The 25,965-nt window shown below is 44.3% G+C and overlaps 1 protein-coding gene across 1 annotated transcript in view; it reads right to left on the bottom strand.

The window, feature by feature from the left end:
- LOC311230984 (natural resistance-associated macrophage protein 2-like) overlaps positions 1–18,218 on the bottom strand; it is a 50,610-nt gene extending 32,392 nt beyond the window's left edge. The window contains exons 1-2 of the mRNA XM_084317444.1: positions 18,086–18,218; positions 2,723–2,818 (exon numbers count right to left, since the gene is read on the bottom strand). Coding sequence (XP_084173570.1) covers positions 2,723–2,756 — 34 coding nt within the window. The 5' untranslated portion in view covers positions 2,757–2,818; positions 18,086–18,218. The remainder of the gene's footprint in view (positions 1–2,722; positions 2,819–18,085) is intronic.
- Between the last annotated feature and the right edge of the window lie 7,747 nt (positions 18,219–25,965).

Genomic DNA, 25,965 nt, shown 5'->3' with positions numbered 1-25,965 from the left:
ACTGGTGTTACTCACGGAGCTTGGAGTGTTCGCTCTGCTTCTCCATGTCCCAAGTTCTTTTTAAGAGGACAGTTTAAACGCAGGCTCTAAATTCCACCGATACCTAATAATGTCTTCGCCTCTTCTCGTCTTAACTTTTTTAATGAAACTCAACGTGACAATGAGTTCCTGTCTCTAAAAGTGACTCAGGGAAAGAGAACAGAGACATGAGTTTGTGTAATAAAAGAAGAAGAAAAAACTGCTGCATCATCACCCATACACACACAAACACACACGCGCAAAGATGACCTGCCCTGCCCTGTATGTAAATGTGGAAGAATCTCATGACACCCTCCATCCCAGACACACATGCAGTCACTCACATGCACGCACACACACACACCAAGCTAGCCACAAGAATTACACAACTAGCGCAAGCAATGGGATCTATAAATATTTATGACATCCTGAATGGACACATAGACGCTGCCTGGCAGCAGGCTATTGGTCGAAAAGACAAAATTAGTCATAGGACAATCGTTTCAGAATCTTACCGTTAGATCGTGTCATCGTAAAATCACAACAAAGTCCTTTTGAGTCAGTGTGGGCCGTGGGGCCATCATCTCGATCTCTGGTATGTGTGAACCAAACATCAACCTAGATGATACCTCTTTGTCTTATAAACATTGGCTACTGAAGCAAACATCAACTTGGATGATAACCAGAACAAAGGATATGGAGAGGGCTTCAGCGTTCTTATTTTGTTTCAGGTAGGTGCTCTTTGGATTAAATCCGGGGTAGGATTCGCTTATATAAGAAAGGTTGAGATCCAAGGCAGCTCTACAGTTTTTAAAAAGCCTTTAATAAGTGGCTTACATTATTTAGAAAAATCTTTTAAAAGTCCAACATGTTTTGGCCTACATGGCCTTCTTCAGGGTGTTGCTGTGACAAAAACAATACTGTGACTAAATAGAGGAAAAAAGGAAAAAACACACAACTCAGGGAGACACTAATTACAATGGGGGACAGCTGGTCCCAATTAAATGAAGGCAAAGCAACATTCTCAACTTGAGTTGAAGTAAATATGTAAGGGATAATGTATAGCTACGAGGTCATTGTCGCAAAATAATTGACCGACACGTAGTTTAAAATACCGAGCCGCTTCGGCGAGGTGTTTTAAACGTCAGTGAAGGTCAATTATTTTGCGACAATGACCGAGTAAAGCTATACATTATCCCGCTTATTACATGGCTAACTTACTAACAATATACCTAATTCATTTGACAAATCGCAGTTGTTCTGTGGCTCTGTCAGCCCAAATAAAGTGATTATTATTATCGCGGGCAGCCTCTGTTCTGGCTCCGCTGTAATCTGCACACACTCCGCTGTCAGTGCAGCCGCGGCAGGTGTTCTCTGATTTGCTGCACTGATGTGGGACATTATCCCGCTTATTACATGGCTAACTTACTAACAATATACCTAATTCATTTTACATCGACTCGCAACACTGGTTCTGGCTGCGTTCTGGCTCTGCTCGTCGCTCCGCCCCCTGTCATCGCCGGCAGCAGAACACCGCCAGTGTCTAATTGCACTGAAACAGTGTGTGTCAGTGGGCTTGATTGCGAACAGCTGCGCACAGCGGTCATTATTGAAAAAACAGCGGTCATTATTGAAAAATAATGACCGCTGTCGGGGGGCTATTGACCAATCACAAGCAAGCATTTCGGCGAATATGAAAACGACATGTAATAAACAATAATACTAAATAGAAAAACAAATTTGTATATTATATAAGTATATATACACACAAGCTCAAAATATTATAACAACATAAAGAAATGAGTCAATAATAGAATAGATCAATAATAATATAAACAATTACCAACAATTATCAAAAAACAATTATCAAAAAACAACAATGTAAGAGCATTGAGTAATGCATGACAAAGAATAATAATACTATAATGTAATCTACTTAGCCTATAAAAGTGACAGTATGTCCGTAGAGTCATTTAAACCTGTAAATGGATGATAACCATTTGTATTATAAACATAGGCTATGAACCAAACATCAACCTAGAGGATACCTCTTTGTCTTATAAAGATAGGCTACTGAACCAAACATCAGCCTTGATGATAACAATTTGTATTATAAATAGGCTACTGAACCAAACATCAACCTAGAGAGGATACCTCTTTGTATTATAAATCAACATCAACCTAGAGGCTTTCTCTTTGTCTTATAAATCAACATCAACCTAGATATCTTTGTCTTATTACATCAACCTAGAGGATAGCTCTTTATATAATAGTCTACTATTCAGCTATGAAAATACAATAAATGTGATATTTATTTATTTATTAATTTTTACTTTCACAAGGTTAATACTGTAACATACATCTGATTAGCACTATTATTCAGTAGTACTAATTTATATATTTTATACCCAGCTTAATCACCTGTATGTTGTATATTGCTATTTGCTATTGCACTTTACTGCTAGTCAGTCTGGTTGGATGCCAAACTTATTTTCGTCGTACTTGTGCTGTATAACGACAATACATTTTAATCTAATCTTCAGATTAATCTAATCTTCAACTACATATTAGTGCAGCTTTAAGCTCCTCTGTGAATGTGAACCCTGGGCCTCCACACCAGAACTATCACAGTGTTATTATCCCTGTAAGACACAGGGAGTGTCCGCGCTACGATGCTCATGTTTCTGTTATTAGAAGCCGTTACCTTCCAGGAGGTCTTCATCTTGCTCAGCCTTCATCAGGGCAGGTGGGGGGGAGGGAGGGGGGTGGGTCCCTGAAAGCTTGTGGAATGAATGTCTACCTGCAATAAGACAAAGACACTTAAGTAAGATAATGCCAAGATCGGTGTGAGGACATTAATTACTTCCAAATCATTCTTTCATATTTAGTCTCGTCCACGATATAGGCTGGACATGAAAACACCATTCTTTGTTTTATTTATCCTTGACTTAAAAAGGTGCTGTACGTGTATTTATTTGTTAAAATAAGTAGTCTACATGTTCAAATAATAGCTTTACATTCAGACAGCCATCACTGATGAAGTGTTTTGGTCGTTAACATGAGTCTCCCAGTCCCTCCGCTCTGCAGTAAACACAAAATACACTTTATCCAATCAGGAGAGAGAACTCCACACTGAAAGAAAATGGTCTCGACAAAAATAAGAAATAAAACCTAGTTTTAAGCAAATAATGTGCTTTAAACAGGTAACATAATCATTAATCATCCAGTGCAGTAAGTAAATCTGGCTTGGCAAGATTTCTTGAAATGAGTAAAACATATCTATGGTTCTCTCTCCTGATTGGATAAAGTAGAAAGGGATACCAGAAAAAGAAATGTATGTTTACTGCAAAGCAGAGTACTGCATTTACATCACAGAGGCAAGGGAAATAATTAAAACACATCAAACAAATAAAATGACATGGTATGTATATGTATTGTAATACATGAAGCAGAACAGACTAATTACAGTTAAAAGGCTGGGAGACAGTTGTAGGTGTGTGTGTGTATGTATGTATGGTATGTATGTATGTATGTATGTATGTATGTATGTATGTATGTATGTATGTATGTATGTATGTATGTATGTATGTATGTATGTATGTATGTATGTATGTATGTATGTATGTATGTATGTATGTATGTATGTATGTATGTATGTATGTATGTATGTATGTATATATGTATGTATGTATGTATGTATGTATGTATGTATGTGTGTGTGTGTGTGTGTGTGTGTGTAAACTACTCTGTGATAAGAGTCCTCAGAAGTAGTGAGGGGGATCAATTTGTCCATTTTCAAAGTCCTTTGCATCTCATTCCAACTGCTGGGAGCAGCACATTAGAAGGAGGATTGACCAAAGGTAGCGTTAACACGAGGGAACTAAGAGATATGGTGTACATTCCAATATGCTAATTGCCTAATATGATCTGCCTTTAAGATTATACTTGGTAAGAAATAGGCCAGTCTTTAAAAAGGGATACTCCACTCATTTTAAGAAGCCTATTTGATTTGGTAGAAATCCCTTCAGTCTAGGTTTCCTTTTTCCATCGAGGCCTGAGTACCCGACTCTAGTGGCCATGTTGACAATGACTAGACAAAATAGCTTCATCATGAGACATGACTCAGCAGAACATAAAGCACATGAAACGGTCTCCACTTATCAGTCACCACAGGAGTGAGACCAGGAGTGAGACCAGGAGTGAGACCTTTCAACAACTTGGCATTGACCTTGATGGCCAAAGTTTCTGTACTGCAACCAAGTTTCACTTCCTTCTCGCTCTGTAAAAACAGACACTTGGAAAAACATACTTTAATGACTTTCATTGAAATTATCATGTGTCTAATTTTCTAATTAGAAAGGTCTTTATTGCCAAGTAGTTTACAAATACAAGGAATTTGATTTGGTCGTTTTTGGTGCAACATTAACGGACAGACAACTACAGTAGAATAAAATAAAAATTTAGAATAAAAAGGTATATACAAAAGTTATAAAAAGGTAGAATAAAATGGAATATAGACTACGCTGCCCGTCTAAAGCTACCTGGCTCGCTCAGAACAAAGACTGAACTTCGACCGCTGGACACTTCTTTTTGTTGTATTGTACTTGTGCTGTATACTTTTTTTTTATCCGATCTAATCTTCAGATTTCCCACCTTCAACTACAGCTTCTCTGTAAATCTCATCTAATCGAATTTGTACTGGAAAAAGAAATAGTCAAATACCTTTATACTGTCAAAAACTAAGACAAACATGGTGATATAGGGCGGCTATGTGGCGTAGTGGGCAAGGCGCTCGCCACGAATGACGGAGACGCTGGGCTTGCCTGTTCGAGCCCAGCGCTCCACATTGCTTTCAGTTTAGCTGGCCGTCCGTACTAATACACATTGGCCGTATTAGGGGGTGGGAAACTGATGGGTGGGGATGGGGCGTTGTGGACAGCGACTCCTACAGGTCGGTTGGTGCGCCTGCGCAGTAGAATCAGGAAGTGTCAGGGGCAGCGTGAGCCTCCCACGCGTTACTCCTCGCCACTGAGAAATCGAGCTGCGCAGGTGAAAAGATGCGACTGCTGTTACCTCAAGTACTGGAGGGGACTTGTGCTATGTATGACTTAGTCCACATTGCAGCCGGGTTGTGGGAGGCAAGAAACAGCGTTCGTGACAGGGGAGGGTTGAATTGGATGATACGAAATTGGGATGGGAGAAAAATATAGACAATGGGAGAAAAAGTGGATAAAAAAAAAAGAAACATGGTGATATGATATTTTGACCATACTGCCCAGTCTTAGCTTCTTGCCTTCTTCTTCTTGTCGTCATCATCATCATTGTTAAATTAAACAACTAATTCCTCGACTCCATTTCAACTAACATCTCGGTTGATCCTTTGCACCTTTACTCCCGCTAAGACATCTACTGCAGTTACTGACCAGAGGAAGTGAGGCTTAAAGGGGGGCAGGGTCTCTTAAAGCATGTGACTTATGGAATCTTGTGACTCAAAAAGACAACTTGAGGTGGGAGTGAAACACAGAGAAATACAGAGAGCTGACTGTGATGACTAGGGATGCACCGATATGAAAATTGGCCACCGATACCGATTGTTCAACTAACACTATCGGCCGATACAGATACCGATATTTGTATATAAGTATTTGTAATTTTTTTTTATTTTTTTTTTTATTTTTTTATTTTTTTATGAAACTACTGTATATTTGTATGTGTATGTTTGTATTTGTAGGCCTCTTTACTTACTTAAAAAAAGGAAACATCAAGAAATATGTTTATGGTATCACTATCTCTCTCCCAGTATCGTCTGGCGGCCTGCAGAGGGATACTATTTTCTCAACCAGAGCGTTCAACCAATGCAATGGAACCATTCTGGCGGCCTGCAGCGGGATACTATTCTCTCAACCAGAGCTTTCAACCAATGCAATGGAACCATTTTGATTGACAGTCGATTCGGCCAATTACGCCACACCGCTAGCACCCACCTCCTGCTGTTCTTACCACCAATTGGCAAGCGTTTATTCATTTTCTACTTTCGGGCATGCCGCCATTGATCTGCTTGCGACTCACTCGAGAGCACAACAAACTTAACGTAGCTAATACCTTAGCTGCCCGGCCCGCCGACCAGCGCTCCACAGCATGACCAAAAGAGACATAATGATTTTACTGCAACAAATGTTATAATAAAACAAAGCCTTTCTATACATTTGTCTGGTTGAAAACTTTATTAACAGATTGCAGAATGGGTAGTTTGGTACGGAATGAGCAACGGAATGGAACTGAACTATGAACGGAATAATGCCTTGCTTACTTGCTGTGTTCGGGTAAATAATATGCTGATGTTATATTGAACGTGTAACACTAACTATATAACGTTATTAGCTACCGTACCGGGAGCTCACGTTGATGCCTGGATGGTGCTAACTAACTAGATACCGTACCGGGAGCTCACGTTGATGCCTGGATGGTGCTAACTAACTAGTAGCTACCGTACCGGGAGCTCACGTTGATGCCTGGATGGTGCTAACTAACTAGTAGTGGGTAGTTGGGTACGGAATGAGCAACGGAATGGAACTGAGCTATGAACGGACTCGGAGTAATGCCTTGCTGCTATGGGTAATAATAATATGCTGATGTTATTGTCCGTGTAACACTAACTATATAACGTTAATGCCACAAAACGAATGCCTTGTTAATCACAAGTAGTAACTGTGATGCAGTAGCTTGTGTGTGTGTGTGGGGGACGGCGGGCGTTGTGCAGGTAGGTCGCGAGTGAACTTTAATTTTTTTTGCCTTTTGACGCTACACAAATTGATGGTTCTTTATCGGCGACTGCTATCGGCACATTTGAGCTTATCGGCCGATAGGCCGATAGCAGTCAACAAGGCACTTATCGGCCGATACCGATACCCGACCGATATATCGGTGCACCCCTAGTGATGACCCAGAGACATACAGAGCTGACTGTGATGACCCAGAGAATACAGAGAGCTGACTGTGATGACCCAGAGAATACAGAGAGCTGACTGTGATGACCCAGAGACAGAGAGCTGACTGTGATGACCCAGAGACATACAGAGAGCCGACTGTGATGACCCAGAGACAGAGAGCTGACTGTGATGACCCAGAGACATACAGAGAGCCGACTGTGATGACCGAGAGACAGAGAGCTGACTGTGATGACCCAGAGACATACAGAGAGCTGACTGTGATGACCCAGAGACATACAGAGAGCTGACTGTGATGACCCAGAGACATACAGAGAGCTGACTGTGATGACCCAGAGAATACAGAGCCGACTGTGATGACCCAGAGACAGAGTGAGAGCTGACTGTGATGACCCAGAGACATACAGAGAGCTGACTGTGATGACCCAGAGACATACAGAGAGCTGACTGTGATGACCCAGAGACAGAGAGCTGACTGTGATGACCCAGAGACAGAGAGCTGACTGTGATGACCCAGAGACAGAGAGCTGACTGTGATGACCCAGAGACAGAGAGCTGACTGTGATGACCCAGAGAATACAGAGAGCTGACTGTGATGACCCAGAGACAGAGAGCTGACTGTGATGACCCAGAGACAGAGAGCTGACTGTGATGACCCAGAGAATACAGAGAGCTGACTGTGATGACCCAGAGACAGAGAGCTGACTGTGATGACCCAGAGACAGAGAGCTGACTGTGATGACCCAGAGACAGAGAGCTGACTGTGATGACCCAGAGAATACAGAGAGCTGCTGTGATGACCCAGAGACAGAGAGCTGACTGTGATGACCCAGAGACAGAGAGCTGGATCCCCTTCTCCACCTCAGTGTCTCCTAACCAGGATGAGAGCACTCCTCTTAGCCCAAGCTCATTTAGCCTAAATGTACTTTGTACTACGAGTTTCACTTAGGGCTGGGCGATAAAAACAATAACGATAATTATCACGATATATTCTAATAATCGATAATTAAAATAATATCGATAATAAAAATATATATATATTTGTATTGTGACCGGCAACAGGGCAGCAGGGCACCAGAGACAGTGGACAGACTTGTCTTTCTTGCCTGCAACTTAAAGTAATGGCTTTGCTTGTCCAAATGACAATACTGACCAAATTGAGATTTATTTTTTTCTTGTCCATTTATTTTGTTTGCTTTCTCATTTAAAATACAGTTTGAAACCGTCTGTACACAGTAGGCTATGTGTGCTAGCAGAGCTAGTCTCCAGTCCCGAGTCACGGTGCATGTGTGCAGTGGTTTGTCCACCAAAAAAGCGCCAAAAGATAGAAAAGAAACTAGCAGAGCCAGAACTCTTCAACTCCCCTGGAGCCACAGCCACTTTTTTTGGTACACTACTTTCACTTTCAAACCAGCTGCAGCCTGAGAACTGGAGTGTGAGGTGCTGTAACACTAAAGATGGCGGCAACGACAAAGAATTGCTGCAAAATAAACATACATTTGTCGTTTAAATAATAATAAATATATATATTTTTTTATACTAATAAAGATTTTATCGATATCGAACTATATGAAAAATGTTATCGTGATAAGATTTTTGGCCATATCGCCCAGCCCTATCTTAAACCTATATTGATGAATATAATTGATGATAAATTCGGTTCCATGACTTCGTTCTTACCGTCTTTTATTATGTACTTGCTTGCTAATTCTTATTTTATTTATTGTGAAAAGTATGCATAATGTTGTGTTTTTGGGGGGGGAAATCCCGCATATATCGGTATCGGTTGATATCGGTATCGGAAATTAAGAGTTGGACAATATCGGTATATCGGTAAAAAAGCCAATATCGAACATCCCTAATAGGAAGTGCAACCGTTTCCTTACAGCATGTCTCTCTCTACGTGTTATCTACCACCCCCCCCCCCCCCACACACACACACACACACACATTGAAGAAAAAGCCTGGGTAAAGGTCATGTACCTATTAACCCGAGATAACAATATTGCCATGCTGGGTGAGGAATCCTCACTGAGGATACACAGGCTCATAGAAACATTAACGAGCACACAATCTCTCTTCTAAAAACACGTCATTACACGTTAACAACCAGTTACACAGGACCAACCAGAAGGAATCCAATTAACCAAATCCAACCCAGAAACAAAAACAAGGTGGGTGGGCACGACTCTACATACATTTTGTAGAACTTATAAAAGCAATCACGTTGACGGAACGCCATATTAAGATGAGAAAAAGATGTGTAGGTTGTGGTGACAGAGTAAATACCTATCCTGGACCCATACACACATTTATGTCCAAGTTGAAAAATGACATCGGACGCAATGTGCAGGAAACGCTATGAGTTTGATCCCAAGTCTTCTTTTTTCTTTTCATGGATCAAATAGATGAATTAATAACAAATATTACTTCTAATATCGATAATAAAGACTATAATCACAGGGCTTTCCCAAGGAGATGGTGAAGAGTCAGAACTAGAGGGGCGGTCTGTAGGGTGGCTGTCACTGTGGCAAAAGAAAAGGTATAAACTGGCCCCAAGCTTTCACTGTCTTGGGAAGACATAAACTATGGACAACATGTCCTCGCTGGCTTCTCCTCGACGGAATCCCCGCTGCAGTCTTAAAAAGGGGCACGTCACCAAAATAAACAATGCAGATTTATTTTGCACATAATCTCACACACACATCCAAAATCTCTAAACATTTTGCACACATTAATTTAGTTTGACAGTTTGAATATGGCCACCAGTGATGTCATCAGGGACATTTGAGTCCTTGTGTTGTGTTAATTACAGCTCTGAAATGATAAGGTAGCAGTCCCGGCCTATAAGACAAGGTATTGCTATTTTTTCATCTACATCACATAATGCTGTAATTAACACGACACAAGGATTCATTGTCCCCGATGACATCACTGGGTGGTGATCATATTTTGATGATGATGATGAATGATTTTATTTCAGTCTTCTTTTACAAAGCATAGTAGTAGAATATTAAATACTGTTTTTGGATGTATGAGAGCTTGTGTGCAAAATAAATCAGAATTGCAAAGTGTCCCTGTAAGCACTGTTTCATTACTATGAAAAACTCAAATAGACTTTGTGAGATCGACCCTTCAAGGGAGCACATCAACAGCGGATGTGCACTCAAGAGGCATATTTGAGCAAGAATGCATTGCGTTTTTTTTTATATAATTTCCTGTACTAGAACCAATGACTAAACAAACTATAAACAAGTGTTGTGTAAATAAACAATACCAGGATAAGTATAATAATCCTAGACAATAATCAACCTATCTGTGATATCGTCTGGCTCATTACTTCAATGTGACCCCCCTCCCCTAGGGCTTTAGATTCCCCGGGTGTCTGCTTAAGGGCAAGTGCATTCCATTTCAATCCCCCGCTGCCCCTCGTACCCTGCCCCTCCGCTCTGCAAGTGATCCACTGGCATCACATGAGTGCCAAGGGCTGTGGGAAAGTCAGGAAGGGCAGGTCAAACGACTAATGGAACGCAGCCCCCTTGACCTTTGGCCCATTTTGTTGTCAAATTTGGGACAATAGTGATTCTTTTGAACAATATTTCCTTTCAGATTTGTACCAATTCTGCCCTAATTGCTAACAGACATATTACTAGTTCTTACTGTTTTTTTTACTATTATGTACTATGCTATACTTACCTACCTATCATGCTAATATGTCTATACTACTATGCACTCAGAGTGTACCTCTCAAGTTCTACACTATTTGAGGAACAATGCCACTGTCCCTTACTGTAGCTGCTGTACCCTTCCTGCTGACTTGTTCACAATTTTCTTTTTTTTATCCACTTTTTCTCCCATGTTCTACATTTTCTCCCATCCCAATTTCGTATCATCCAATTCAACCCTCCCCTGTCACGAACGCTGTTTCTAGCCTCCCACAAGCCGGCTGCAATGTGGACTAAGTCATACATAGCACAAGTCCCCTCCGGTACTTGAGGTAACAGCAGTCGCATCTTTTCACCTGCGCAGCTCGATCTCTCAGTGGCGAGGAGTAACGCGTGGGAGGCTCACACTGCCCCCGACACTTCCTGATTCTACTGCGCAGGCGCACCAACCGACCTGTAGGAGTCGCTGTCCACAACGCCCGATCCCCACCCATCAGTTTCCCACCCCCTAATACGGCCAATATGTATTAGTATGAACGACCAGCTAAACTGAAAGCAATGTGGAGCGCTGGGCTCGAACAGGCAAGCCCAGCGTCTCCGTCATTCGTGGCGAGCGCCTTGCCCACTACGCCACGTAGCCGCCCGTTTCCTCAACTATTTTAAACTGTTTCCTCGAGGCCCAACACGAGGAAAGTTGAAGATATGAGGATGCGACCCTCTCTGCGCCGCCCCTTTGCCTCAAATAGATCCGCTATCAGCTCTATCTTTAATCTTTCAAAATGTTCAGTTGCTATCGCTATCAGCTCTATCTTTAATCTTTCAAAATGTTCAGTTGCTATTAGGGGTGGGAATCACCAGAGGCCTCACGATACAATAGTATCACGATACTTGAGTCACGATACGATAGTATTGCGATACTAAATATATTGCAATATATTGCGATTTATTACCTTTTTTCAACTGCAAAGTAAAACTTTGTGAACATGTTTTATCTAATCAAATAAAGTTTTCAGTCCGTTCATCTGACTTCAATCATTTTTATTGCAGAACATGGTATTTTCTCAAGCAGACAGATGTCAACACTGTAATCTGTGTTGCATGTACCTGACAAACTGAACTGTTTGTATTACAGTCATATTCCAACTTAACTGAATGCACATGTGTGCGTGTGGACTACTGTACTATTACAGTTATTGAAATGAACAATGCAACTTCCTTATACACATTTTATATTTTTTTACATTTATGAATAATTAAATGTCGATACTTGGCGTGCCTGTATCGATACAGTATCGCCACGCAAAGTATCGCGATACTACTACATATCGATTTTTTCCCCCCACCCCTAGTTGCTATCGCATGCACTTATCTGTGTTTCACTAGACATATGAGTACATGCTTACCAACTGTTCGCCTGTTTTACTGCAACACTACTATCACCGACATCTAAGAAGGGAGATCCCCCCTTAAATGGCCCTTCTAAGGTTTCTCTCCTCCACATTGCCTGTGGTGCATTTTTTCCTATTGCTAGGTTTTAGTGAGTTTTTCCTTACCTTCGCGTGGGGTATGTCTGGGAGTGTTGCATTTATTTTACATTTTTTGGACTTTATGGTGTTCTTGTTTTGTTCTTGACTTATTGTGATGTTTCTTCTTGACTTATTTAAAGAAGACGTGTCTGGCCCATGGGGACATTAACCTGTGCCTATGTCAGATTATCACACGTCCTCCTCACAACAGAACGATAGCATTCAGGTTCAAAATCAGCTAAATGCACCTTTAAAAATATTCTAATATATGGCTGTATTCGCTGTGCTGGTACAGGACATTCCTCTGAGAGGACCCACTTCCTCTGTGGCGAGGTTCACAACCCTTTTAGCAGATCATTCTACTGAACTAGAAACAGACACAGCTTCCCACCTACACAATTTGAATTACTTACTAGTATATATTCAGATTCTAATTGTTATTGACCATATTTATAACCCTCATCTGCATGCATCTGCACTGTTTACTTGCTCATATGCTTATATTCAGAGTTAATTATATTATTAACACTGCTTATTTTTATCTTTACTATAATTGTATTGCCTATATATATATATATATATATATATATATATATATATATATATATACATACCGGTATATATATATATATATTGCCAAAACTGTTCCCATAGCAACGGAATACACAATAATAATAATAATAATAATAATAATAATAATAATAATAATAATAATAATAATAATAATAAAAAGGTCTAAAACACAGAACAAATGTATTTCATGTAAACCACCATTTACACCTGTTCTAATTGATTTTGATCTCAGCCACCTCTTAAGTCAGAATTGGACAAGCACATTATCAAGGCTGAATTAAACAAAGGTTATCCAAGACAACTTCCCCTAAAACCTTGGCTTCCAAGAACAGCAAGTACCGTAACTAATCTGTATGGAACAGCTCACCCAATCACTCCAAATCAGTCACCTCCCTAACGAATGATGTCACACCCAAAATGGGTTCTAGGACCTAAATGGCCTTTGCAAATCTAGAGCAGAAAAGGCTCTCAATATTACATTGCCTATGTGAAGAGCAAATTAATAAAATTCAGGGTTCCTCCAGCCTATATTTCTGTTACTCAAATTCTATTACTTTTCCATGACATATGCCAATAATAACACAATTTCCATAACAAATAGGCCATTTGTCAGTAGACTATTACTTGGTTGTTGTTTTGTTGTATAGCTGATATTAATGACTATATAACTGATTAATGAATCAAGTTTTGTTTGGACTACCTAAACAATTATCACTTGAGATCTAGTGGTGTTCCACAAGGAAGCATACTAGGACCGCTACTGTTCCTAATTTATGCAAATGACATGTCGTCAGCTTGTGACTGCAACATGTTCTTGTTCGCGGATGACTCCGCCCTGCTGGTCTCTGACAAGAACAAGTTACAGGTTGAAAAAACCCTCGGCTTAGAACTCGGCAGAATCTGCACCTGGCTCGCTGATAACAAACTATCATTACACCTGGGTAAAACAGAGTCCATTCTATTCGGATCAAATAACAAACTCAGCAAGACCGACAGCTTCTCAGTTACAGTGGGTGACAATATTGTTACAAGGAAAGATGAAATTACATACCTGGGCCTAACAAAAATAATGGTTTGGTTCCGGTTGCTGACCGACCCTGCCGATTTACTGTACATTAGTACTGTACATTAGTACACTGCATAGTATTGTATATTATATGGTAACTCAGAACATTGTACATATGTCTATACCGAACACTGTGACCTCATTTTCTTCTTCTAAATTACATGCTATACTATGTTATTTGATACTATCTTGTCTAGCACAGTCTCTGGAGCGTAACAGTAAGAAGCATTTTGTATGAAAGTATTCTGTACTTCTGTATGACAACTATTAAAGAAACTTGAAACTTGAAACTTGATTTAGGTGCGACCCAATTTATTTTATGAGTTAAAAAATAAAATATTAAAAATAAATATTTTTTTTTTACAATAAAGTTTCATAAAAATCTTAGTAAAACCTTTAGTATTATGGATATTAAACATGCTGGCAGAGTACATGCATCCATGTTGTCGTGAACATTTTAATTAAATAAAGAAATTCCCTATCCATAGTCGCCGTGGGAAGAGATAAAATTAAAAAAATCCCTACCTACTCATGGCCTTAACTGACAACCAACAGGAACCAAACAATATTTTTTTTTATGCCCTAGGTTCCATCCTAGAGGAAAATCTTTCCTGTGACAAAATGGCATCCAAGGTAATAAAGAAAAGTCAACCAACGAACTAGATTCTTGTACCGGATCTCCTCTCTGGTAAACAAGAATACCCTGAAGACTCTGGCAGGAGCACTCATTCAAGGGTACTACGACTATGCTTGCACCTCATGGTACCAAAGCACCTCAAAGGCGCTAAAAACAAGATTACAAACATCTCACAAAACAAACTGTCAGACTACTACTTGACCTTACTCCTAGAACCCACCTCACCCCTGCCCACTTTGACTACCTAGGATGGCTTAGAGTAGACGACAGACAGAGTACAGCAACTTGCAATGGGCCTGGTCTACAAGATACACTATACGACTAAGGTACCCATGTACATGTCAAAATACTTCCCAAAGGTCAGTGAATACCACAACCACTACACCAGAGGGAGCTCCACAAATCATGTTAAACCCAGATTCGGCTCAAACAAGGGACTAAACACGTTTCGCAATTATGCCACAACAATGTGGAACGCCCTACCCAAAGCTGTAAAGGAATGTGAATCCCTACCCACATTCAAAACCGCTCTTAACACATTGGATGCCACGGACGCTATAAGTCGTTAGTTCATGCCGACCTTTGAGTGCCCCCGACGCTATATAGCATCTGTTTGCCGTTTTTTTGTATTGGCGATTTGAATTCATATTTCATCAATCAAGCCTCGGGTTAGTGCTGCAGAGTCTCTCTGAGCTCAATTGGGAAGATACCGCCCCCTATCGTCTCTCCCTGTGTAACTGCACCCCATTACTTCAGACTGATGCAGGGGGAGTGGTTAGTTTGCTCATTTTATTTTTCCGTCAAGGCATCTGAAGAGACCAAGTGATCAATCACTCTCAGAACAGTGACGATTATGTATTTACAGTGCCAACACTGTAATCAATAAATGTGATCGATATTTGGAATGGCGATCAGGAATTGGAATAATCTTTTTGGATAACATCTGATCTCAGGTAAGGAATCTATTTTACCAGTCTTAGGATAATCAGACCTGTTTCCACGGAGATATAAGCTTTTGCCCTATGCGTGTGTGGCCCATGGGGGACATTAATCAGGAAATGAGAGAATCGATTTTTCAGCCCGCCTCTATAGCGTGCATAAGTACACATACTATCGATAATCTAGCGTTTATTTGAAAACTATTCATAAATAGGCCGAAAAATTACAACGTTTGTGTATTCTAGAATATTCCAGTAATTTATCACAGAATCTATATATTTTCCTTGAAAACGACAGCTTTTCAAAATGCTATAAAACGAAAATGAACCGATAAAAAAACAATCCGTTTCGACAATGTTGACTGCAAACAAGTCATTGATAAACGACAGGCAGATTAGACACATAGCCATAATTTAAGAGAGAGAATATCATGCGTTCATTGAAGTGGGTGCTGCCGTGCTGGCATTTAACGGGGTTTTCAATGTTAAATGGCTGGCACTCAAAAGAGCACCTACGGGAGGCTGCAATTCGAAACTGGCCACCGTAAATGTCCAAACCCCCCCACCTAATAGACAGTCCCCTCCCCACGTATGTATATATACTCTCCCCACCGTATGTATATTTCTCTCCCACCCACCCACCCCCTCCTAATGTACAGTCTATATTCTCTCCCCACCGGATGTATATTTCTCTCCCACCCACCCCCTCCTAATGTACAGTCTCGTCTCATCCCCATCATATGTATACTCTTGTCAGGATCTATGGGTAACACAGTACTGTATATTTGCATATCATATGTCACAAATGTAACAGTACTATATACCTGTATGTCCCTATGCCATAAATGTCATGATGTCATGTATGTTGTGTATGTCATAAATGTCACTATGAAGTGAAAATGGGGGACCCTGATGTAAACAAGACAAACGTCTTTCTCTGGTCTGCATCCCCTTAACAAATGTGTGTTTTGAGCAGCCGTACTGTATTGTACCCATTCTGCAATCTGTTAAATAATTCATCATTCATTCAGATGCCCTTCTTGGCCAGGTCGCTCTTGAATTTTGAAGATTTTAATCTCAACAGGACTAACCTATATATTTAATAATAATAACTTCGTTTTATATAGCACCTTTCATAAGACCCATTTAAGTGATTGAAAACGTTATTAACAGATTGCAGAATGGGTGAATGAATGAATGAAAACTTTATTTAACAGATTGCAGAATGGGTACAATACAGTACGGCTCAATACATACAATTGTTAAGGGGATGCAGACCTGAGAAAGACGTTTGTCTTGTTTCCATCAGGGTCCCCCATTTTCAATTCATATAGACATTTATGACATACACAACATACATGACATTTATGGCATAGGGACATATAGGTATTTACTGATACATTTGTGACATAAGCGGTATTCAAATATACAGTACTGTTACCCCTAGATCCATTCCTGACAGAGTATATACATATGATGGGGAGGGGACTGTACATTAGGAGGGGGTGGGTGGGTGGGAGGGAAATATACATACGGCGGGGAGGGAATATATACATGCGGTGGGGAGGAGACTGTCTATTAGGAGGTGGTGGACAGGTGGGTACAATACAGTACGGCTCAATACACACAATTGTTAAGGGGATGCAGACCAGAGAAAGACTTTCGTCTTGTTTACATCAGGGTCCCCCATTTTCAATTCATCATGTATTGAAGAATTTCATTCAAAATTATGTTAACCAAGCAGTAGCCTATACGTTCTTTGACGTTAATCAGGAAATCGTATAGCCTCGCAAAACAGGGTAAATTGTGCAGCATGCATTTACAACGTTGTGAATTCATACAATATTTCTTTTTGGCTTGCGAGGCAATGCAAGTCTTCTCTGGCTCACAATTCCTCTTACTACTATGCTAACTAACCTACTATTGATTGATTGATTGAAAACTTTATTAACAGATTGCAGAATGGGTACAGTACAGTACAGCTCAATACATACAATTGTTAAGGGGATGCAGACCAGAGAAAGACTTTAGTCTTGTTTACATCAGGGTCCCCCATTTTCAATTAATCATAACATATATGACACACACGACATACAGATAGACAGTACTGCTACATCTATACATTTATGACATACCAGATTTGTAAATACAGTACTGTTTGTGATACTTACTACCCTGATGATGACTACCCTAAACTTAACAAATAACTGGCAGGTTATTAAGACAACGATTAGGCACCAAATGTCATTTACGGCAATGCTTTTCAGTATTTACATTTCAGCGTGGTACCTTCTTCACCTGCTGTTGGTTATTCTGGTGCGAATGGTTTTGATCCACGTCACAAACAACAATGTGATAACAAGCAGAACAGAACGCTTGACCTCCCTCCGTGCAGGTTAGCTATTATAGTAACGTTAGCCTCACTTTACTTGATGATGTGGCCAATATATAAACAACGTTAGTCTGCCAAGGGAAAGCTAATCATTTCTGGATGGCTGGAGAGCAGTCGTGGCAACAATCATGTTTCACATTGACCCTACTACTGATAACAGTTGACTAGAGACGATGCTAGCTAATGTTCCATACAGAGTAGATAAGTTAGCTATATTAGCTATAAACCTAAGTAAGGCGGAAAACAAAGTTTACAGAACGTTAGCTAGTGACTTCGCCGACCTCGTTAGCTAACCTAGATCCGAGTGTGAAAGTTCGTCTTACCTGGGTGCAGGTACGTGCGAGAATAACGGATGAAATATAACTAGACAGTAGACAGCAAGGTGAAGTGTGTGGAGACAGCTAGCGAGCGAGCTAACTGCTGCCGGGGAAGTGTGTCGCTCTCCATGTCACCTGCTGCTGCTGGTCGCGAGCCGAGAGGGGGCGTGCGCTAACAACAGCTCTGGCAGTTTTCATTGGTCAGCGGGCGAAATATTCTTCTTCTTCTTCTTGTGAATTTCCGGCAGTCTACTCTAGAGTCTAGACTGTTAGACTGATTGATTGATTGATTGATTGATTGATTGAAAAGTTTATTAACAGATTGCAGAATGGGTACAGTACAGTACAGCTCAATACATACAATTGTTAAGGGGATGCAGACCAGAGAAAGACTTTCGTCTTGTTTACATCAGGGTCCCCCATTTTCAATTCATCATAACATATGACATACATGACATACAGATAGACAGTACTGCTACATCTATACATTTATGACATATCAGATTTGCAAATACAGTACTGTTTGTGATACAAAAGTGTCCAGAAAAGGAGTGTATATACATTTGGCGTAGAAACTGTACATTGGAGGAGGTTGGATGGGTGGGGTGGGGTTGGGTGGGTTGGGTGAGGGCTGTACACTGGAGGTGGGGGGGGGGGGGTTGGGTAGGGGACACACACACATTTTACACTGTACATTGGAATACTGACAAAGCCTTACTTGGTCATTTACTGTACAACTAGGTTAGGACATTTGTAGGGGCCAGTTTCGAATTGCAGTCTTACGTAGGTGTTTTTTGAGAGTGTTTTTGAAAGTGGGTAGTGATTCACATTCCTTTACAGCTTTAGGTAGGGCGTTCCACATTGATGTGGCATAATTGCGAAACGTGTTTAGTCCCTTGTTTGAGCCGAATCTGGGTTTTACATGATTTGTGGAGCTCCCTCTGGTGTTGTGATCGTGGTATTCACTGACCTTTGGGAAGTATTTTGCCATGTACAATCTAGTTCTTCTTCGTCTTTGGAATTAATGGCGGGTGTGAATGAATGAATGAATGAAAACTTTATTTAACAGATTGCAGAATGGGTACAATACAGTACGGCTCAATACACACAATTGTTAAGGGGATGCAGACCTGAGAAAGACGTTTGTCTTGTTTACATCAGGGGTCCCCCATTTTCAATTCATATAGATAGGGTTCCTCGTGTTCTTCTTTTGAGATGACAGTAGTAGACACCTGTGTTGTACCGGGTCCGTGTATGTTTTGATAGTTCGTTTTTCGTTTCTGCACTTCTTGGGTTAGGTCATTTACTGTACATTGGAGGGGGTTGGGTTAGGACATTTACAGGGGCCAGTTTCGAATTGCAGTCTCCCGTATAGGTGTTCTTTGAGAGTGTTTTTGAAAGTGGGTAGTGATTCACATTCCTTAACAGCTTTGGGTAGGGCGTTCCACATTGATGTGGCATAATTGCGAAACGTGTTTAGTCCCTTGTTTGAGCCGAATCTGGGTTTAACATGATTTGTGGAGCTCCCTCTGGTGTTGTGATCGTGGTATTCACTGACCTTTGGGAAGTATTTTGACATGTACATGGGTACCTTGGTCGTGTAGTGTATCTTGTAGACCAGGCATACAGATCTATACTAGGGTAACGTTATGATATACATTTTTAGTTTTGTGCATTTCATTTAGACATGATATTTTATGTGAAGTAATAGCCTATAATATGGAAATAGCCTGTGTGGTCTGTCCCAAATAGTGTTGTCTAAAGTTGGTTGTATTATAATGGTAGCATCATACTAATAATAACATGTATGTTGTTATTTAGAATGTATGTTAATGGAGCATCTTACCACTGATGGATGGATGGATGCCAAGATGAGGTTCTGGGTCCTCCTCCTCCTTCTTCTTCTTCTTCTTCTTCTTCTTCTTCTTCTTCTTCTTCTTCTTCTTCTTCTTCTTCTTCTTCTTCTTCTTCTTCTTCTTCTTCTTCTTCTTCTTCTTCTTCTTCTTCTTCTTCTTCTTCTTCTTCTTCTTCTTCTTCTTCTCCTCCTCCTCCTCCTCCTTCTCCTTCGTCTTCTCCTTCTCCTCCTCCTTCTTCTCCTCCTTCTTCTCCTTCGTCTTCTTCTCCTTCTTCTTCTCCTTCTTCTCCTCCTTCTTCTCCTTCATCTTCTCCTTCATCTTCTCCTTCTCCTCCTTCATCTTCTCCTCCTTCTCCTCCTTCTTCTCCTCCTCCTTCTTCTCCTTCTTCTCCTTCTCCTTCTTCTCCTTCTTCTTCTTCTTCTCCACCTCCTCCACCTCCTCCTCCTCCTTCTTCTCCTCCTTCTTCTCCTGTTTCCACTGTTTTTTTCAATGAAGATGAATGAATGAAAACTTTATTTAACAGATTGCAGAATGGGTACAATACAGTACGGCTCAATACACACAATTATTAAGGGGATGCAGACCAGAAAAAGACGTTTGTCTTGTTTACATCAGGGTCCCTCATTTTCAATTCATAGTGACATTTATGACATACACAACATACATGACATTTATGGCATAGGGACATACATGACATACAGGTATTTAATACTGTTACATTTGTGACATATACGATATGCAAATATACAGTACTGTCTGTTACCCATAGATCCTGACAGAGTATATATGGGGAGGGGACTGTACATTAGGAGGGGGTGGGTGGGTGGGAGAGAAATATACATACGGTGGGGAGAGAATATATGTGAGAACTGGAGTCTGGAGCACAGCCCAATTGCTGAATACACGAGAAGAGAAAGGAGCGGTTTCAAGGGTGTTTAATGGAAATTGAGCAACACAGGAATTGGGGGAAAATAGAACGGGGTTAATGTTCTGTCCTGTGGCTGCCACGGCGGCAGTGAGCGAGCAAGCGGTCCTGGTGCTTGTCGGGGGAGCTGCTGGGTGGCAGCGGGTGAATAGGTGTTCCTCTTCGGGAACAGGTGACGTCCAGACAGGGACGCTGGAGCTGCTGGGTGGCAGCGGGAGATTAGGTGTTCCTCTTCGGGAACAGGTGACGTCCAGACAGGGACGCTGGAGCTGCTGGGTGGCAGCAGGAGATTAGGTGTTCCTCTTCGGGAACAGGTGACGTCCAGACAGGGACAGCGGTCCTTTGGGGCACAGGAGAGAAACGGGTTAGAGTAAGCCAATACACGGAGGGTGTCTAGCAGTAGAGCTTTCGGCAGAGACGTCGTACCTGGACAGTGGTAATTAATACCACAACAGCTTCTGGTCAGCGTCGAGGTGTAGATATAGTCCCCTCATCAGGGGAGGATAGGGTGCAGCTGGGGAGAGTGGGGTGCTTGCCCGTGTGTGAATTAGGGGGATGGAATACAGCTGGGTGAATGAGGGTGAAGGAAGGGGTGACTGAAGAAAGAGAGGATGATGAGGAGTGCGCAGTGGATAGAGGGGGATGAAGAGGAGCGTGTGGAGGACGTGAGGGGAAAAGGAGGGGGAGTGAAGTAGGCCCGTGCTGTGATTATGACAGGACCCCCCCCTCGACGGGCGCCTCCCGGCGGCCCAGGCTTGTCAGGGTGAGCCCGATGAAAGTCCTGGACGAGAGTTGGGTCCAGGATCATTGGCCGGGAGATCCAGCTCCGCTCCTCCGGGCCGTAGCCCTCCCAGTCGACCAGGTACTGGAAGCCGCGGCCGCGTCGCCGCACACCCAGCAACTCCCGGACCACGTAGGCCGGGTGGTCGTCTATCACCAGCGGAGGAGGGGGCTGTGGAGCAGGGGGAGACAGGGGGCTGGAGACCACCGGTTTGAGCTGGGAGACATGGAAGGAAGGGTGAATGCGCATATGGGGGGGGAGCTGGAGCTTGACAACAGAGGGATTAATGAGGGACAGGATCTTGTAGGGCCCCACGAAACGGGGGGTTAGCTTTCGTGAGACGGATTTGAGTGGCAGGTCCCGAGACGAGAGCCATACCATCTGACCTGGTACATAGGCGGGAGCCGGGGTCCGGTGGCAATCGGCGAAGCGCCGGTTCTGGTCCGCAGTCCGGAGCAGCACAGCCCTCGTCTCCTCCCAGATCGTCCTGCAGCGACGGAGATGGTCCTGCACCGACGGCACAGCGGTCTCCTCTTCCTGGGCAGGGAACAGCGGGGGTTGGTAGCCCAAAGATGACTCAAAGGGGGACTGACCTGTGGCCGCCGAAGAGAGGGAATTGTGGGTGTATTACACCCACGGCAGGAAGGCGCTCCAGCCGGAGGGGTCCCGGGCTGTCACGCAGCGGAGTGCGGATCCCAGGTCCTGGTTGGCCCGCTCCGACTGGCCGTTGGTCTGAGGGTGGAACCCGGAGGAGAGGCTGACCGTGGCCCCCAGAGCCCGACAAAAGCCCTCCAGACCTGGGATATGAACTGAGGGCCTCTGTCGGAGACGATGTCAGCTGGGATCCCATGGAGCCGGAAGACGTGGAGTACCATCAGGTCAGCAGTCTCTGCAGCAGAGGGGAGTTTGGGGAGAGCAACGAAGTGCACAGCCTTTGAGAAACGGTCAACAATGGTGAGGATGGCAGTGTTACCGTGTGAGAGGGGAAGGCCGGTGACGAAGTCCAGGGCGACGTGCGACCAGGGCCGACCGGGGACTGGGAGTGGACGAAGGAGTCCGGCGGGCGGTCGGTGGGAGGCCTTCGCACGAGCACACATGGTGCACGCCAGGACGAAAGCGCGGGTGTCCTCTCTCATGGTGACCCACCAGAAGTGCCTCTTCAGCAGAGATAGTGTCCGGTCGATACCTCATGTCCGGTGGCACGCGAACCGGGAAGCGTGAACCCACTCGAGCACCTGGGAGCGGACGAGGTCAGGGACAAAAAGCCGGTTAGGTGGACCGTTACCTGGGTCCGGCTGGGCACGCTGTGCCTCCCTGACGACGGACTGGATCTCCCAGGTGGCGGTGGCCACCAGACATGAGGTAGAGAGGATGGTGTCGGGGTGTGTGGACCCCTCCTCAGGGACGAACTGCCGGGAGAGGGCGTCTGGCTTGGTGTTCTTGGAACCAGGCCGGTAGGTCAGGGTGAAGTTAAACCTAGCAAAGAACAGCGCCCAGCGAGCCTGGCGGGAGTTCAGGCGCTTGGCCGTTGAGACGTAGGCGAGGTTCTTGTGGTCCGTCCAAACCAGGAAGGGAACCTCCGATCCCTCCAGCCAGTGCCTCCATTCCTCCAGGGCTAGCTTGACCGCCAGGAGCTCCAGGTTCCCGATGTCGTAGTTGACCTCGGCTGGGGTTAGGCGGCGTGAGAAAAAGGCGCAGGGGTGCAGCTTCTGGTCGGTGGCAGAGCGCTGGGAAAGAACCGCCCCTACTCCGGTGCAGGAGGCGTCCACCTCCACCACGAACTGGCGGGACGTGTCCGGCTGGACGAGGATGGGAGCGGTGGTGAAGCGCCGGCGCAGCTCGGCGAAGGCGGAGTCCACTGCGTCGGACCAGACGAAGGGCACCGAAGGCGAGGTGAGTTGGGTGAGAGGCGCCGCGACCAGGCTGTAGTCACTGATGAAGCGCCGATAAAAGTTGGTGAATCCCAGGAAGCGTTGGAGCTGTTTAACGTTGGTGGGACGGGGCCAGTCGGACACCGCTCTGATCTTCTCGGGGTCCGCCCGGATCTTGCCGCCCTCTATGATGTAGCCAAGGAAGCCGATGGAGGAGACGTGGAACACACACTTCTCCGCCTTGACAAACAGCTTGTTCTCTAGAAGACGCTGGAGGACCCGGCGGACGTGCTGGAAATGCTCCTCCATGGAGCGGGAGAAAATCAGGATGTCATCTAGGTAGACGAATACGGAGCGGTGGAGTACGTCACGGAGAACGTCATTGACGAGGGCCTGGAAGACAGCAGGGGCGTTGGTCAGACCGAAAGGCATTACCTTGTACTCGAAGTGGCCGAGTGGTGTCTTGAAGGCCGTCTTCCACTCGTCTCCTTCCCGCATGCGGACAAGGTGGTAGGCGTTCCTGAGGTCCAGTTTTGTGAAGATGGTGGCACCTTGCAGGGGCTCAAAAGCAGAGTCGATTAAAGGTAGGGGGTATTTGTTCTTTACCATGATGTTGTTGAGACCCCGGTAATCGATACAGGGGCGAAGGGAACGATCCTTCTTGGAAATTAAGAAGAATCCTGCACCGACAGGAGAGGAAGAGGGGGTGATTATGCCTGAGGCCAGGGATTCGTGAACGTACTTCTCCATTGATTCTCTCTCTGGGCGCGAGAGGTTGAACAGGCGACTAGCGGGGAGTGGCGCCCCGGGGAGTAAATCAATGGCGCAGTCGTATTGGCGATGGGGAGGCAGGGAGAGAGCCTGTTGTTTGCTGAAAACTGCCTTCAAATCGTGGTAGGCCGGCGGAATAGCAGACAGATCTATGTTCTCTTTGGGGGGGTACGAACCGGCGCCCTCTAGTGGCGGCCGAGCCGACTGTAGACAAGCGACGTGACAGTGGGCGCTCCAGCTGGTCACCAGGCCGGTAGGCCAATTGATAACGGGATTGTGTAACTTGAGCCAAGGCATGCCAAGGACAATGGGATTGTGGGGAGAGTTGGTAACGTGAAACCGAATACTCTCGCTGTGATTCCCGGATAGCAGAAGGCGAAGGGGTACGGTGTGGCGAGTAATCCGCGTAAGTAGTTTCCCGTTTAACCCCCGGGCGTCGCGGGGTATCGGCAGGGCGTCAGTAGCGATGTTGTAACGGGAGACTACTCCGGCGTCGATGAGGTTCTCGTCGGCCCCTGAGTCAACCAGGGCAGATAACGGGAGTGTTTGGTTATTCAGACACAGCGTGGCAAGGAATAACATTTTTGGGCCAGAGCTGGGAGCGACATCTAGACTCGAACAGACGCCCAGCGCTACTGTCGAGCCCCGTCGTTTGGGGCGAAGCGGGCATGAGACAATAGAGTGTCCTGTTTGGCCGCAGTACAGGCATGCTCCTGTGGCGAGCCTGTGTCAGCGCTCGCTGGGGGGAAGACGTGAGCGGTCGAGATCCATGAGCTCGGAGGAACTATTTTCTTCAGCGCGGGCGGCGCGACGAGGCGGATCGGGTATAGGCGAACGGGCGGTGCTAGCCTTCTCTCGACGACGTTCCCGAAGACGCAGGTCCAGTTCCCTGGCCAAATGGATTAGCTCGCTCAGGGAGGTGGGTCTTTCTTTGGACGCAAGCTCGTCTTTAATAGCGTCGTTCAAGCCCTGGCGGAATGCGCCTCGCAACGGTGTGTCCCCCCAGTCGGAGCCGGCGGCGAGGATGTGGAAATCGATAGCGTATTCGCTTACGCTGCGGCTTCCCTGGCGGATCGAAAACAGGCCGGAGGCCCCCTCTGAGCCATCTGGAGGGTGGTCAAACACTTTACGCATGTCGTCGACGTACTCGGAGTACGAAGTACAGAGGAAGGAATTATTAAAGTGGAGAGCGGTGGCCCATCTCAACGCAGCGCCTGTGAGCAGCGCCGACAGGTAAGCTACTTTAGACCTATCGCTGTGAAACGTGTGGGGTTGTTGTTCGAACACTAACGAGCACTGGAATAAAAACGCACGGCATTTGGAGACGCTTCCATCGTAACGCTCTGGTGCGGGGACAGGGGGTTCTCTATGCGGGGGGCTTGGTGCAGCGGGGGAAGCGGCTGGTAGGGCCTGCTGTGCCAGGTGTGCCTCAATACGGCGATATTGTGTTTCTCGCTCCACAGAGCCGTGTGCGAGAGCGGTAAGCTGTGCAATGATGTCATCCAACGAGTGAGCGAGTTGGTCTACCCGAGCATTCTGGTCGTCGGTAATACTCACGGGCTCCCCTTCCTCTTACGTGATGGAGGTGTATCCTCCTCCTCGGTCTCGAGTACAGCTGGTGCTGACATCTTGGTTGTGGTATACTGTGAGAACTGGAGTCTGGAGCACAGCCCAATTGCTGA

This window comes from Notolepis coatsorum (assembly GCF_963971535.1).
Source record: "Notolepis coatsorum genome assembly, chromosome: 6".
Lineage (NCBI taxonomy): Eukaryota > Metazoa > Chordata > Actinopteri > Aulopiformes > Paralepididae > Notolepis > Notolepis coatsorum.
This window is presented reverse-complemented; position numbering and strand designations above follow the sequence as displayed.